The following is a 15,106-nucleotide window of genomic DNA, read 5'->3' as shown; positions in this document are numbered from 1 at the left end:
TAAGAGCAGGGCCCTGGCAGGGAGGTACACAGCGGGCTCTTGCCTGCACTTTGGGCGATGGACGGGCTCTCTCATACTTGTCTGTGTTCAGCCCCCTCCCAGAGGCACGTGGGCTACAATGCCACTTAGGCCCCTCTTACATATTGTGCCCACCAAGTCACACTGCTTGGCCCCGATTCATCATAAACAGAAACACAAAACAACACCTCTTGAAGCAGGTTTTTATATCACAAAAATGCTGACATTTATATTTTTAGATTATCTTCAAAGTAATCCACACATTTTTAAAAGTCTTCCAGATAACTTATCTCCCTTGGAAAGCACAACCTCATTAACATTGCTGTAACTGGTCTGGAAGGCACCTAGAGGGTGTAGCCCGAACAGGCAATAGGCACAAGAGGAAACTGAGACCCAAAGTGGATTGTGGGCCCTCTGTGTGCCCTGATTAACCTACAGGGTGAGCCAGCCTGGGCCTGGGTCTTCTGTCTCCTGCCCCGGGCCCTTGGCAGCCGCATCACTCTGCACAGGGAGTGCAAGTTTAGAGGGCTTTGGCTCAGGCAACTCCTTTCCCACTTGCCCTGGGAATCCTGCTGGAATAGAGCCAGAGGAGAGGAGGGAGCAAGGAGAGAAGGGTCATTTACTCCAGAAAAAGCGTGGCGCTCACAGGCTATTACTGCTCCCCTATGGGTGATTCCTTAATACCAGCAGCTCCTCGGGCCTCCTCCTCCCGTTGTTTCTACCCCTGTCTCTGGAAGTCAAGCGTCTTGATCCTCTGTAGGGAGGGAGAGATCCAGGAAGCTTCTGTAGAGATGAGACAGAGGCTTCTAGCACCAGGGTGGGCTCTGTACATGCACGTTCGCCTGTGTGTTTATTGGATACATTCCCTGGAAGGTCGGGGCTCTGCCGGAGCCAGGGCGGGGAGAGGAGTGGAACTTGGCACTGGCACAGGTTGTGTGATTCTTCATGGGTGAGGCACATGGCGGGCCCTCAGTAGAGATGTGTAAACTATCTGTGTGTGTGCATATGTGCCTTTGTATGAGCCTGTGTATCCCCGATGGTATGTGCTCTCTGGGGCAGCCCAAGCCAGGTGGCAGCCTTGGCAATGAAGGCCAAGGCCCTGTCCAAACTGCTTAGCCTCTCCTGGAATTTAGGGACATGGACTCTTTAAAAGGAAGAGAAAGTATGCTGTTATATGTCTACGTGTGCTGGCCGTTGAGCTGGCACTTTCCATATATTATCTCGCTTAAGCCTTGGGACGATCCATGGAGGCTCCTGTTAGGACCCATTTTGTGGCTAGGGAAAGAGGTTAAGGTAGTTGCCTAAGGTACAGAGTGGGTCAGCGGCAGGGCCCGGACTCAGAGCTGGGCCTGATGGTAGAGTCCATGCTCATTCCAGCCCACCACCTCTTGGAACGAGCATTGTACCGTAGCGGGAGGGGACGGCGGCTGCTGTGAGGTGTGGGAGCAGACTAGGGTCGGCGGGAAGATTTGAGGCTGGGCCCGGCCCGAGAACCTGCCCATCTCTAGCCTAGACATTCTGGTGACTCTGAAGGCTGAGAGATATCAGAGATGAGGGGGCATCTCTCTTTCTCCTGCTCATCAGGGAGGCTGATCCCAATTCCTGGGCCTTGGGCCGCTAGGGGTCTGTGGCCTGTTAGGAACCAGGCCACACAGTAGAAGGTGAGCGGTGGACCAGCCAGCAAAGCTTCACTTGCATTACCACCTGAGCACCACCTCCTGTCTCCCCACCCTGCCCTGCCCCCCTCGGCAGTGGAAAAATTGCCTTCCACAAAAGCGGTCCCTCGTGCCAAAATGGCTGGGGACTGCTGCTCCAGAGAACTGGGCCACCAGCCCACTGCCCGTCTCGGAGCCTCTGACTCCCCATCTGGATTAATAACAGCACCAACCTCAGGACGTGGCTGAGGATTTCACTGAGGCAGTTAGCGAGTGATCAGCACGTGGTTAGTGCTCAAGCGTGTTAGCTCTTCTGTTATAGTTATGCTGGATGGCTCGAATCTGCCCGTGGAGGGGCCACCCCAGGGCTCTGGAGCCTTTGCTGCCCCACCTGGCTGAGGGGCTCAGGTCCCAGGCTGCAGCCCTTCCCACCCCTGCTGATTCCAGGGCAGCTGAGGCTGCAACTCAGGACTTTACTAGAGTGTCTGCACCTACACATCTCCCAACTGGCCTCTTAGTAGCAAGTTGTGAGTTATTCATGGACTAGGACTTCAAGGAGTAGAAATTTACAGATATTTTAGAAACTCTCACTCCATGCCAGGCTATGTGCTGGGCCGAGGAAACCGAGAAAGAGGAATGAGCTGACAGGCTGTGGGAGACACGAGACATCTATAATCACTACAGTGCTAAAGTCAGGTGCTTTTCTGTTGAGAGCTATAGTGCCTATCATTTATTAATCGCCTACTGCATGCCATGCTCTCTTCCTAGTTCGTTACATGTATGAGCTCTTTTCATTGTCCCAAGAGCCCCAGGGAAGGTGGGTGGGGGTGGGGGACTTCGATTATCATCCTGTGGCAGCAGCCCTGTGAGCTAGGTACAATTGTCATTCCCATTTTACAAGGGGTGAAACTAAGGCAGCGCTGGGAGGCTCAGGAACTTCCCCATGATCAATCTGACTTTGGAACCTGTATTCTTAACCCCTGTGCTCTGCTATAGAAGTTCTAGGGAGGGTAAATCCCCAAGGACTGGGCAATCAAAGATTTCCTGGAGGAGGGGGAAATTGTGTTGGCCTTAAATGTGGGCGGAGTTCAGTCAGGCAGGGAGAAGGGAACACAGTGAGGGTGGAGGGGAATGGTGTCCGCCAGGATCCAGAGGCAATGACACTGCGGGGGACGGGGGGGACTGTGGGCACCTGTTTGATTGGGAAAAGGCTCAGGGGGGAACAGGTAGATAGGGAGCCCCGAGGGGACCCCTGTCAAGGTCTGAGGCCCCTGAAAAGGTCTGGCCTGTGCTTCTTTGGAGGGGAACAGAAATCTCTGTGTCCCTCTCGCCCTGGCCAGCGGTGAAGAACCAGGTCACAGGCAGCTTCATCTTCAACCCCAAGGGCAAGGAAGCCACTAGCAAGACCTTCACCGCACTGGGCCTGGAGTGGGAGTATGCGGTGGAGGATGCTAAGGCGGGCCTCAAGACCGGCGGGCCCCTGCCCGAAGCCATCGCTGTCCTGGTGAGCCCCAACCCTGCACTGGGGCCCCTGCTCTCCCCCTTGCTACCCAGGCCGGTCCTCCTCGCTCACTGTCTCCGCCGCTGAGCCAGCAGAAGCCTGGTGGAAATCCTCCCGTTCCACTGTCTTCAGGAGCCAAGGTGCCCTCCATCCCAGGCCGGCTCCTCATTTGTGCTTAAAGGCTGGCAGGAGGGCAAGGGAGAAGGGAAAAAGAAACAGTGTCTCACTGTCAGAGCAGAGATGCCACACACAGGGAGTTTGTTCTCCTTAATGTAGGGTCAGAAATGGGGCCTGGAAGGAGCGGGAGGGACCTGGGTTTGTTCCTTGTGTTGTCCTGGCATCGTCCAGCGTCAGCGTGCATTATGGCATTGCCAACAAGTGAGTTGGCAACGGACCCCGCCTGGCACTGCTGGTTTCCTGAGAAGGGAACAGGACCACTGTCCTGGCTGGGGCCTCTCTGTCAAGCCCTTCTTCCTAGACCACAGGCCAGTGCTTACGGAATAGGGACCATTAACCCAGCAGAGCAGGAGGGGCTCTGTCCACAGTGCCCTTGGCTCCGCTGGCTGCAGCACATGGACGGGCTTTGTTCCTGGTGCTGCCCTCACTGTTAAGGAGGTCCTGGAGGCGGGGGTCAAAGGCCTGCTGATGTCAGCATGTTAATTCAATCCAACACGTATTTTCTATTCACCCTGTATTTATCGATCACCCATACAACTATGGCCAATTGATTTTCAACAAAGGTACCGAGGCCATTCAATGGGGACAGAATAATCTCAACTGAAAATCCATAGCTAAAAGAATGAAGCTGGACCCCTATCTGATATAATATGCAAAAATGAGCTCAAAATAGATTAAAGACCTAAATATGAGAGCTCAAACCGTAGAACTCTTAGAGAAAACAGGGATGAATCTGACGAGATTGGAGTCTTAGGCACGACACTGAGAGCATGAGCAACAAGAGAAAAAATAGGTAAACTGATTTTCATGGAAATTGAAAACTTTCACACATCAAAGGACAGTATCAGGAAAGTGAAAAGACAACCTATAGAACAGGAGGAAATGTTTGTAATCAAACATCTGGTAAGAGTCCAATATCCAGTCTATATGCATTGACTTTCTACTAGAGTCAGGCAGTGTGGGTGCTCTGGTGAGCAAGACAGACCAACAGACATGTTGGTGCGCCCTTGTTAAGGCTTAGGTCTGTGGGAGGGGAAAGCGCCAGGCTGTGCTCTGGCCTGACACACAGTAAGGGCTTAGGCTGAGTTTGCTGTGTAGCCGCTGGTCCGATTGGCCTCCGCAGGCGATACTGAGTGCTATCCTCTTGCTGGCTTTTTTAATTAATTAATTTTTAGAGAGAGGGGAATTGGGGGGAGAAAGAGAGGGAGAGAAACCTTGACGTGCAAGAAAAACATCAATCAGTTGCCCCCTGTGTACCCCCAGCAGGGACCCTTGCCCACAACCCAGTCCTGTGCCCTGACCTGGAATTGAACTGATGACCTTTTGGTTTGTGAGACCACGCCCAACCCACTGAGCCACACCGGCCAGGGCCTCCTGCTGGCTTTTACCAGTTCTGCTTCTGACCTCACATTCTTCCCTTTGACCCTCCCCTGATGCTGGCCTTGCTTCTCTGCTCTCCAATCCTGTGCCATCTCCTCTATCTCCCTTTAGGTGCTCCCCCCGGCTGAGGGTGGCCCCCGCAGCAACCTGGCCTACAAGTACGTCATCCACGAGGACCTGCTGCCCCTCATCGGGAGCAACAATGTTCTCCTGGAGGAGACGGACACCTACGAGTGGGCACTCAAGAGCTGGGCCCCCTGCACCAAGGCCTGTGGAGGAGGTACTGGCTCGCTTGGGCCCGGCTGCCCCAACTGTCCAGCTGTCCTTGGGGGTAGCCCAAGGCCTCTCAAAAGGAGAGGAGCAGGAGTGGCCAGAGGGCTGACATTGTCTCTACCCAACACGTCCCCAGCTCATGTCTCACTTTATCCTTGAAGACCTTCAGGGTATGGAAGCCTGCCTGGGTAGCATCTCTGGGATAGGACAGGAGTAGCATCTAGGGCAGGGTCTCTGTGCAGAGAGGCAGCCATCCTCAGCCAGTCCCCGCCCACACTACCCCAAGGACATGAAAGATAGGCTGATCAGGAAGTCTTTCTTAGAAAGTGACAGGGGGCGGGGTGGGGGAGGGAGGGAGATGCAGAGTGCAAAGGCGCTGAGGGATGGGATTGGCCCTCCAGGCTCTCCAGAGCTGACTGTCCCCAAGGCCCCAGGCAGGCCAGTGAGGGCCTGGCAGGACCAGTCCCTTGGCAGCCTGCCCTCTCCACAGGTATCCAGTTCACCAAATACGGCTGTCGGCGCAGGCGAGACCACCACATGGTACAGCGGCACCTGTGCGACCACAAGAAGAGGCCCAAGCCCATCCGCCGGCGCTGCAACCAGCACCAGTGTCCCCAGCCTGAGTGAGTGCCCGGGGAGGGACAAGGAGCCCGATCCCACGCCCGTCTGGGGTGTTGCAGACCTGCTCTCAGCCCTGGCCTTGGAGGAGAGGCTGCGGAGCCTGCTCCCCGAGCCCTGTGGCCTGGAGGCTCAGCACCTGCAGGCAGGGGTCCCTGAGCGGAGGCAGCCCACACCAGGCTCTGCCCACGGCCAGCGCTGCCCTCCTGTCCCTCTGTCCCCCCTGGGTTTCCAGATTAACTTTTACTCCCAGAGGGAAGATGCTTCCTTTGTTCTGTCACTCCCAGCTTTCTTTCACAGAGTGGGAAACAGGCCCAGTTTGGAGACACAACTTTCCCTCAATGATCTGGGAGGTCCATGGAGGTGAAGCAGATTTTGCTGTTTCCAGGCTCCACGCCCCAGGCCAGGATGCTGGCCCCCAGCACCTCTTGGCCCAGTCCTCTGGGCCATGGACTTGGCCTGGACTGCCAGCCCCAGCCGCGGTCTAGCCCTGGCTGGGGTACCCCGGCCTGAGGATACCGGCTCTTTGGAGCACAGGGTCATGTTCTTGGGGTTATTTGGAGGGAGCCTTGGGGAAAGGAAAGAGCTGTGACTTGTGGCAGATTCAAGGTCAGGCCTCTGAGCCTTTCTCAGAGCCAGCTCAGCACTGGTAACTGGGCAGCGGGAAACCGCAGAGAGCCAATCTCTTGCCTTCCCAGCAGCCGCCCAGGGTGGGGGTCAGGAGCCGGCTCGCAGCTGATTCACAGCAGCCCCTGCTCCGTCGGGCTAGGGGAGCTCCAGGGCCAGGGCCAGGGCCAGGGCTGGTGGCCAGCGCGAGAGCCCGCCGCAGCCTCCCTGTGCCCGGCCCAGGCTGTGATCCGCAGTCCCTCAGCCCTCCGCACTTTCCTTTTATGTCTTACTGTCCAGTGTTATTCAGGCCACTTTCCCCACAAATGTCTATGATCACAGAGCATACAAGGCTAATGGGTCAGCCACTCCGGCTTGTCTGTAAAATTGCCCGATGAAGTTTTGGGGCTTTAAAGGAAGGGGCTGGCTGAAAGAGCCCTGGTTTACCACCAGTGTAGCTGAAGCTCTGCAGGCACTGATGATGATAGTAATAGAGCCTGCATTTACTACATGCCTACTGTGTGCTATGCACCCTGCCAGGTGCTTTACATATATCAAGTCCTTTCATTGTCCCTAGGGCCCCATGGGAGGGGGTTCCACTAGACAAGTTGTGGCTCTCATCTGTCCTGTGCACTGGCGTACCTCAGCGCCTAGGACAGTGCCAGCACACAGTAGGCACTCAAACATTTATGAGGTGTTGAGAGGCTCCTGATGGAAAGAGGGGGTAACCGGGGCTTAGAGGGGTTAATAGCTTGCCCAAGGATATGCAGGGTGCTGGGATTTAAATATGCATTATACCCATTTTTCAGATGAGGAGACAGAGGAGAGATTAAGTGACCTCCTTGAGGCCACACGGGCTGGCAGCTGCAGAGCCAGACGGACAGTTGTCCTGGCCCCAAGCATTCTGAAGCCCAAACCCACTCTCTGGCTCAGGCCTGCAGTTCAGTGGGTGAAAATGACCCTGGGAAGAAATGTCCCCATGGTCCCACCTCCCCTCCCCCTTCTACCCTGTCTGTCTCCAGGTGGGTGATGGAGGAGTGGGGCCCCTGCAGCCGGAGCTGTGGGAAGCTGGGGGTGCAGACGCGGGGAGTTCAGTGCCTGCTGCCCCTCTCCAACGGAACCCACAAGGCCATGCCAGCCAAAGCCTGCCCTGGAGATCGGCCCGAGGCTCGGCGGCCCTGTCTCCGAGTGCCTTGCCCAGCCCAGTGGCGGACGGGAGCCTGGTCCCAGGTGGGTTGTCCTCAGAGGGTGGCAGGGGCTGGGCCAGTGGGGCACATTCTCTGGGGAGTTGGAAGAGGTTGGTCTGGGTAGGGGAACTGCTGAGAGATCTGGCGCTGCTCGTAGGTAGTTTCCGGCTGACTTTTCCTCCCCTTATTGTTTCTGAACAGCAAGTTAGGGGTCCTGCTGCTCGCCGCCACCCACTAGGCAAAATTCTAGAGGCAAAGCCTTAGTGATAAAGGAAAGGAGTCTTTATCCAAAAGCTTCACAGTTTTGGAATAACAGCTTTCCACAAGAATTAGTCACTTAGGCCTATCAATTAAGGCTAAATTCTTTAACTCTTTAGTTACAGCTTTAATCACGTAAGCATATCAATTAAGGCTAAACTCTAAATACCTGGGTTCTCCTAGCATTCCCCCTGTTAGTTTTTAGTTACGGTATCTCAATTCTATAGGGTTAGTTTACAAACCAAAACAATATAAGATACAAAAGCTATGCAATTTTGGAAGATACAAAAGCTACACAATTTCAGAAGAATGGCAGGCTTCTGCCTCAGAGCTCATTCCCTCCAAAACACCCAAAGAATAAACCTGCCACCTGCTGCCAGACCAGTCCAATCTCGGGCTGTGCCCAGAGTTCCTTCCCATCCAAAATACTGTCCTTTAGGAAACACAGGCCGCAGCAGCATGATCATCCAGGCATCCTCTAGGAAGAAGAGTCTGAGAGCCAGAGAGAGCCCACCAAGGAGCCAAGGAGCCTGAGACCCAGCCCTTTTTACTTCAGATCTTCTAACCCATAATTCCATGCGCTCCAGAGGCTTTCAGCTTCTCCGTCAGTCCCATCCTAAGCTGTTTACCATTGCCTCCTCCCTACTTCTCCCCAGTGATCTGATCAGATCTCTGTATCATTATCTGATTTGGTTTTTCTCAAAACTAAGTGGAACAGCCCCCGTGTACACTGGGCCATGGGTCTGGGTTAGGCCTTTGCAGTCATTCATTATGTGCCTTGACCTTTATGCAGCACCAGGACACATGGGCTCATATCCCCATGTCACAGATGAGCAAATTAAAGCATATTCTTACATTTAAGAAATATTTGCTAAGTGCCAACTGCATACCAGGCACAGTGAACTCGGAATGCAGGAATCCATTAGTCAGAGTCTGATTCTTGTGCTTATAAAGCGTGTAGTCCAGTGAGGGAGACATAAGGGACAAAGAAACCTGTAACAAAAGCATTTACAGGTTGTGGTTGGAGCTGTGTGGGAAGTGAGTGGATTATTGTACCTGGGAGGGCTTCTCTGAGGAGGTGATCTTTGAGTTGAGATCTGAGGGATGCGCCACCGGAAGCCCCTGAGGCAGGAACAATCTTGCCACTTTCCGGAAACTGAAAGGACGGTGGGACTGGAGCTTCAGGAAAGGGGCAGGGGCTGCGGGAGGACATTGGAAAGGTGGCCAGGATTGGCGAAGAGTTAAAACGTATCCTCAGAGCCGTGGGTAGCTCTTGCAGAATTTTTATGTGAGTGTTACACACCCTGATTTCAGGTTTAAAGGCTCACTCTGGCAACTTGGTAGAAAGTTCATTGTCGGGAATCAGGATAGAAAGAGGGAAACAGTAAGAAGGTTGAGGAATAGCCCAGGGGCTTGTGGGCAGGCCCTGCGAGTAGCCATTGGATCTTTTTTTTGATGTCTTGGGTTATCCCTTAAAAATTTGTTTGATATGAACCTTGAAGACATTATGTACGTGAAATAAACCAGCCACAGAATCACAAATACTGGATGATTCCACTTATATGAGGTGCTAGAGTAGTCAAATTCACAAAGACAGAAGGGAGAATGGTGGTTTCCAGGGCAGGGGAGGGACCACTGGGGAGTTGGTTGCGGGGACAGCGTGGTTTGGGACCACAAAGGGCCCTGGAGGCGGCGGCGGGGAGGGCGGCACAACAGTGTGGATGTGCTTATACTGCGGCTGCGCGCCCCGGAAGTGGTTGGAATGGCAGATGTCATGTGATACTTACCGCGGTATAAAAAACCACAGTATAAAAAGATTTGATCAAGGAGGGAAGCACGATGGTGCTTATCATAATTGCAAAAAATTAGGAAACATCCTAAATGTTCATCCATCGGAGGCTGGGGAAAACAAATCATGGTCTGTTCATGCAATACTCTATAGCGAGAAAAAGAAATAAGCTTGAACTGTACATATCATCATAAACCTCAGAAAAATAAATTTAGGTGAGAAAAAGCATGGATGTGTGAAGAAACAAAGCACTTCCAATTTACTTAAAGTTTAAAAAAGGCACAACACCCATATTTGAAAATATGCCAGAATGCTGATTTATTAAAACTGGTGATGGTATTTGAACAGGTTTCCGTGACAACTTCCTCATACCCTTCTGTTTGCTTGAAAATTGCGTAACAAAGAGTACTTTGAAATAACCAAAAATCCCCACACAACTCATAGAGATTTTATATTCTCCTGATACATAGATTTATGTGTTTGAATATAAAACAGAAAGATTGCTGTTCCCACAAAAGACCCCGTAGATAAATCTAACAGAAAAGTGATGCGGTAGACGATAGTTGCCCCTTATAAGACTGGCAAGCACTTGAGAGCAACTGTTTATAATTGTTCGTCCCAGGAGGATGAGCCATCTTTGTCCCATGGTTCTGTGTGGCCCGTGCCCCTTGGGTTGTCCCATGCCCAGAATGCGAAGCGGACCTCTGCAGGCCCCCCCACGTCCCCCTAGGAGAGGCTGTGGTCAGGGCCTGAAACCCACTGGCCTGGCCACGTTGGGTGGTCTTGCTTTCCAGGAGGCCCCACCCGCTGCCCCCATTTATCAGGGGAAGATGTGTGTGGGGTGCAGCAGAGGCTGCGAACGGCAGCCCCTACAAGTGGTCCTCGCCTTCTGCTCCTGTAGCCACGCCTTTTCCTCTTGAGGAAGAAGGCACATTGAACACGCTGCTGCAAGCTGAGTTTTGGTAAACTGAGCCTCAGAGTCATTGAATGTCAGAGCTAGAAGGATCTGTGGCAACCTTGTCACCCAGCTCTGTGTTTAGCAGATGCCTCAATCCAGTTCCCTGGATCCTATTACCAAGATATTAAGTAAATGGACCCGCCCTGAGTCCCAAGGGCTGGTGGATCACTGAGGGGAGTTTGCCAGGGTGATACACAAAATATTTAAGGAGCAGGCTCAGACCAGCCAGAGTGGATGCAGGCAGGACTGCCGGAATGGGGTTAGCCAATGAGAGGGTAGAAGGGTTGCTGGGGTTCTAACGTCAGGGCAGTGGCCTCCTACCACCCAAGACAGGAGTGTTTGACCCCTGGTGTGCTGTCCCGATGAGGCCATGTAGAGGCGCTCCCTGCTTGTCCCTCTGGTCAAGTGGGGACTTAGCACCTTTCTCTGTATCCTGGGCATTGGCTGGATTGGAGCTCACTGCCTGCTTCTTCTGTCTCTCCATCTGCTCTCCGCGGGCCCCTGTGGCCTGGCCTGGCCCCGGCCATCTCATGGCAGTGCTCTGCCACCTGCGGAGAGGGCGTCCAGCAGCGGCAGGTGGTGTGCCGGACCAATGCCAACAGTCTCGGGCAGTGCGAGGGGGACAAGCCGGACACCATCCAGGTCTGCAGCCTGCCTGCCTGCAGAGGTGAGCCAGATACCTTGCGAGGAGGGGGCAGAAGCCGGGCAGGCCCAGGCCCTGTGGCCTTGATCCGAGGCCTAGCCCAGCCTGCGTGCTGGCCTCTGAGAAATAGCAAATATTAAAGCTGCTGGTTCTGTTCACAGGCAGTCTCCAGAACTCCACAATGGGGGCTGACGTCCGGGAACTTGTGACCCCAGAGGGCCAGTGGATGCCACAGTCTGGGCCGCTACATCCTGTTAACAAGATACCATCAAGTAAGTGTGTCTCCGGGCCCCACAGCCCCTCCAGCTTCCCAGCGGTCAGTGTCACACACACGGGGCATGCAGTGGGGCAGACCCAGCTTCCAGTTTGTCCGTGTGTCCTTAGCCCCTCAAAGCCTAAGATTCCTCAGCTGTGAGGTGGGGATAATGCTAGTAGTTGTCCATGGTCTCTTACCTGCAATTCTAAAGTGCTAAAAGCTGCAAAAGGGTACCTCAATTTGGTGCAGACTCATTTGGCAGCAAAATCTGACTTGAACTAACAGATCAGTTATCCTGCTATAAAAACATTACCATATTTGGTTAGAAGGTGATATCCCAATCTCCACTGGGGATATTATATAATATGAATACAGTGAGTATTACTTTTCTAACCTCAAAAGTTTTGAATTATGAATCATATCTGGTTCCAAGATTTTTGGATAAGCAATTGTAGATCTGAGCTGCCTTCACAGGGCTGTTGAGAGAATTAAATGAGATAATGCAGGCACTCCTCTCCAGCTATTGGCTAACAACAACCAAAATAGTAGTTTCTCTCTGCTTCATGATCAGTTCTTTCCACACGTCCATCTACTCACCCTCCCGCCCATGTATCTATCCATCCACCACCCACCTATCCATTCACCCACCCATCTATCCATCCACCCATCCATCAATAAATACTGACTAAGCACCTGCTATGTACCAGATCAATGTTCTATGTGCCCTTCCTAGGTTCCTCCTCTCTTTGTCTTCCTTGCCCTCCCAAGCATCAGGGTCTGAGAAGATGAATAGCAGAAAGATCACAGACCCTAACCCCTAGCTAGAAGACCAATTGGCTGTGTGACTTTGTGCAAATCCCCGAACGTTGCTCAACAACCTCATCTGTAAAGTAAAATGGTCTGACTAGATGTCCTCAGAGGATTTTCTGGCTCTAGCTTTGCTCTCTTCTCTGCCTCTGTGCCGAGGCTCAGGCTGCGCAGGTTCCTGGGTTTTTTTCCCTTTTCCTCCCAAGAGCAAAGGGTGAGTCTCTGATTCTGGTCCTAGAATTCTGGCGCCATCTAGAGGCCACAAAGCCCCTTCCTTCACGTTCTGTTAGCACAGGAAAATCAAAAACATTTTAAAATATTTTAACCAAAGCAAACAAAAGTAGTATAGTGAGCACCCCTCTAGGCCAGGAACTTTATAACTGTTATTTGTAACATTATTATTCATTGGTAAATGTCAGCATTATCCCCATTTTACAGATGAGGAAACTGGGTCAGAGACATGGATTGCCCAAGGCTTCACAGCTTTTAAGTGGTGGAGCCTTGATTGGAATCTAGATCTGCTTGATTCCAAATTTATTGGTGGACAGCTTAGTGTTCCAAATGTGCTGTCTGTGGCAGGTTCTTTGAGCAGCTTGTCATAAGTGTGACTTAGCTTGGCATTCGCCTGGTCCTGGCTGGAGTGGATCAGACTCCTTTGGGTTGACTGGGAGGAGGATAGGGTTCCTACTTCCATCTAGAACAGGGTTCCCAAGCTCTGCTGCAGGTGAGAATCGCCCAGTGCCCAGGCCACATCCAGACTGCCCAGCCTCCCGGGCGTGGGAGCTGGGCAGTGGCTGTTTGTGAAGCTCCCCAGGTGATTCCAGTTGGCAGCCAAGCCTGACAACTAATGACCTAGAGCTGTGGCTCCGAGTTCCCCATGCATCACTGTGAAGGTCCTATTAAAACACAGAACTGGGCCCCAGCCCCAGAGTTTCTGATTCGGGAGGTCTGGATGAGGCCTGAGACTTAGCATTTCCAACAAGCTTCGAGGTGATGCTGATGCTGCAGGTGTGGGGGCCCCACCTTAATAACCAGTGCTCTCGGGGGTATAGTCCCTCCACTGCACAGTAAGGGCTGTTACTCAGTCCTATCTCTCCTGTCAGGCAGCCTCATGTCTCCATCGGGGAGAAAGCTTTATAGTGAGTCCAGCCAGAGGAGGAGGAGAAGGGCTTGCAGCTGGTGGGCTGAGTGGGAGGTCGGGGGCTGTGTCCTGGTGTCGCCCACTAATGAATATCCTCCTGGCGTTGGTCCTTGTGCTGTGTGTGCAGCAGAGCCCTGCGTGGAGGACAGGTCCATTCTCTGTCAGATGGAAATGCAGGACCGCTACTGCGCCATCCCTGGCTACCACCGGCTGTGCTGTAAGTCCTGTACCAAGAAAGCCTCGGGCCCCGACGCCAGCCCTGGCCCCAGCCTGGCTGCACCACCGCCCTCCTCCACTCGGGGGAGCCCGTCCCCAGAAGCCACAGCCCCTCCAGATGCTGTGGAGCCCACTGTGGGGCCAACGGACTCAGACAACCATCTGCATGGTCGACCTACGCAGCTCCCGGGACCCCTAGGCACAAGCTCCCCAGTGACCCAGCGCCGCTTAACTCCCCAGAAACTGAGCCCTGGAACATTCCGGGGTACTTCCCCTAGCGCCACCCAGTGGCTGCCTTGGGGCTGGACCACTGGCCCACCTCTGCCAGCCTCTGAGGATAAAGGGCAGCTCAGGGAAGACCTGAAACATCCTGGCACCAGCCTCCCTGACACCTCCCCTGTGACATGAACCCTGCCCAGCCCATCCCGCCAGTCAAGTTTACACTCTGTGGGCTCGAGACCCCCGGCTCAGGGGACACACAGCGGGCCAGGGGCAAGCACAGGCTTCCTTTTAAATTATTTGCCTTCTTGTTCTAGCTTTGGTCTGTGATACTTTTCACCCATGAAGTGGGTGTGCAAGGAAGAAAAAAATCAGGGAAAGCCCTAACCTGAGATACCTCAGCAGGCAGCCCAGGTGACTGAGTTGAACCTCTCAGGTGCTCCCGTCTGTCTCCCCTGCCAGGACCGAGGGCCTGCGAATGCCCTGTCCTTACAGCCCCTGGTGCCCGCCTTTGCCAGATTTGTGGGGCCCCTGTGGAGGCCCTATCTACCTGGCCAGAGAGGCAAATCAGAGCCAGGCGAGGGTTGTCCACAGGGCAGTCAGCGAGCAAGGGAGCCGGGGGTGAGTGTGGCCGTGAGGCCTCGGCTGCAGGGCCGGGGCAGATGGGAGGCGCGTTCAGCTCAGGCCCAGCTTTCTGCAGCTGGGGCTCCGTGCAGCTCTTCCAGCCAAGGCCGAGGCGCGGAGTCCGCCTTGCCTCCGCTGGCTGCAGGGCAGTGTTGGTGGCCACCTCTGCCACAGCGGGCAGCACTTTCTATTACTGCTGGGGCCTCCCAGCCTCACCCAGCTCACCTGAGAATGGGGCTCTGAACACTCTAGGACGTGTCTTCCCCATCCAGAGGTTTCCCAACTGGTGCTCGAGCTCTGGCTAGACCAGAAATGGCAACTTTGTCATCTGGCCAGGGCATGAGGCGGGGACGGCCTGGAAGGGCACTTTGTGGGACGCAGAGGAAGACATGGGTTCTCAGGCTGTGTCCTTTCAATCATTGCCCTTTTGCCAAAGACCACTCCTACTGGAGTTAGGGGTCAGCTTCCCCCAGCTGGCTCCGGCTGGGCCAGAGGTCTGTGGTGCTGATGGGGTGCGGGGTTCAGCCCCCACGGCTGAGGACCAGAGTCCACTCATAGCTGGGCCCTGGGGGTGACAGGGGCCCCCCAGGGCAGGATATGAGCCTCTGCCCCTTGCTGGGGTGGGGAGTAGACATGGACCCTCAGTGCTCTGGTGCTTCAGCTGCCCCTTTCCCCCTACCTCCAAGGGCAGGTAACTTCCCTAGACCCTCTGGCTCTCTGGAAGCCACCTGCGTACCCAAGGGGCCCTTGCTCTGACTCGTGCAGAGAGTCTCTCAGACT

The 15,106-nt window shown here is 54.0% G+C and overlaps 1 protein-coding gene across 2 annotated transcripts in view; it reads left to right on the top strand.

Annotated features, from left to right (window-relative positions):
• The window catches only part of ADAMTS14 (ADAM metallopeptidase with thrombospondin type 1 motif 14), an 85,426-nt gene extending 71,535 nt beyond the window's left edge, over positions 1-13,891 (top strand). For both annotated transcript variants that reach the window (XM_054572420.1, XM_054572419.1), the window contains exons 16-22: positions 3,014-3,177; positions 4,843-5,011; positions 5,495-5,627; positions 7,251-7,458; positions 10,958-11,087; positions 11,225-11,335; positions 13,395-13,891. In XM_054572420.1, the coding sequence (XP_054428395.1) occupies positions 3,014-3,177; positions 4,843-5,011; positions 5,495-5,627; positions 7,251-7,458; positions 10,958-11,087; positions 11,225-11,335; positions 13,395-13,891 (1,412 nt within the window). The remainder of the gene's footprint in view (positions 1-3,013; positions 3,178-4,842; positions 5,012-5,494; positions 5,628-7,250; positions 7,459-10,957; positions 11,088-11,224; positions 11,336-13,394) is intronic.
• Positions 13,892-15,106: the final 1,215 nt, after the last annotated feature.

This window comes from Pteronotus mesoamericanus, unplaced genomic scaffold, assembly GCF_021234165.1.
Source record: "Pteronotus mesoamericanus isolate MK-2021 breed Mesoamerican mustached bat unplaced genomic scaffold, CSHL_Meso_final contig_24, whole genome shotgun sequence".
Classification (NCBI taxonomy): Eukaryota; Metazoa; Chordata; class Mammalia; order Chiroptera; family Mormoopidae; genus Pteronotus; species Pteronotus mesoamericanus.
This window is presented reverse-complemented; position numbering and strand designations above follow the sequence as displayed.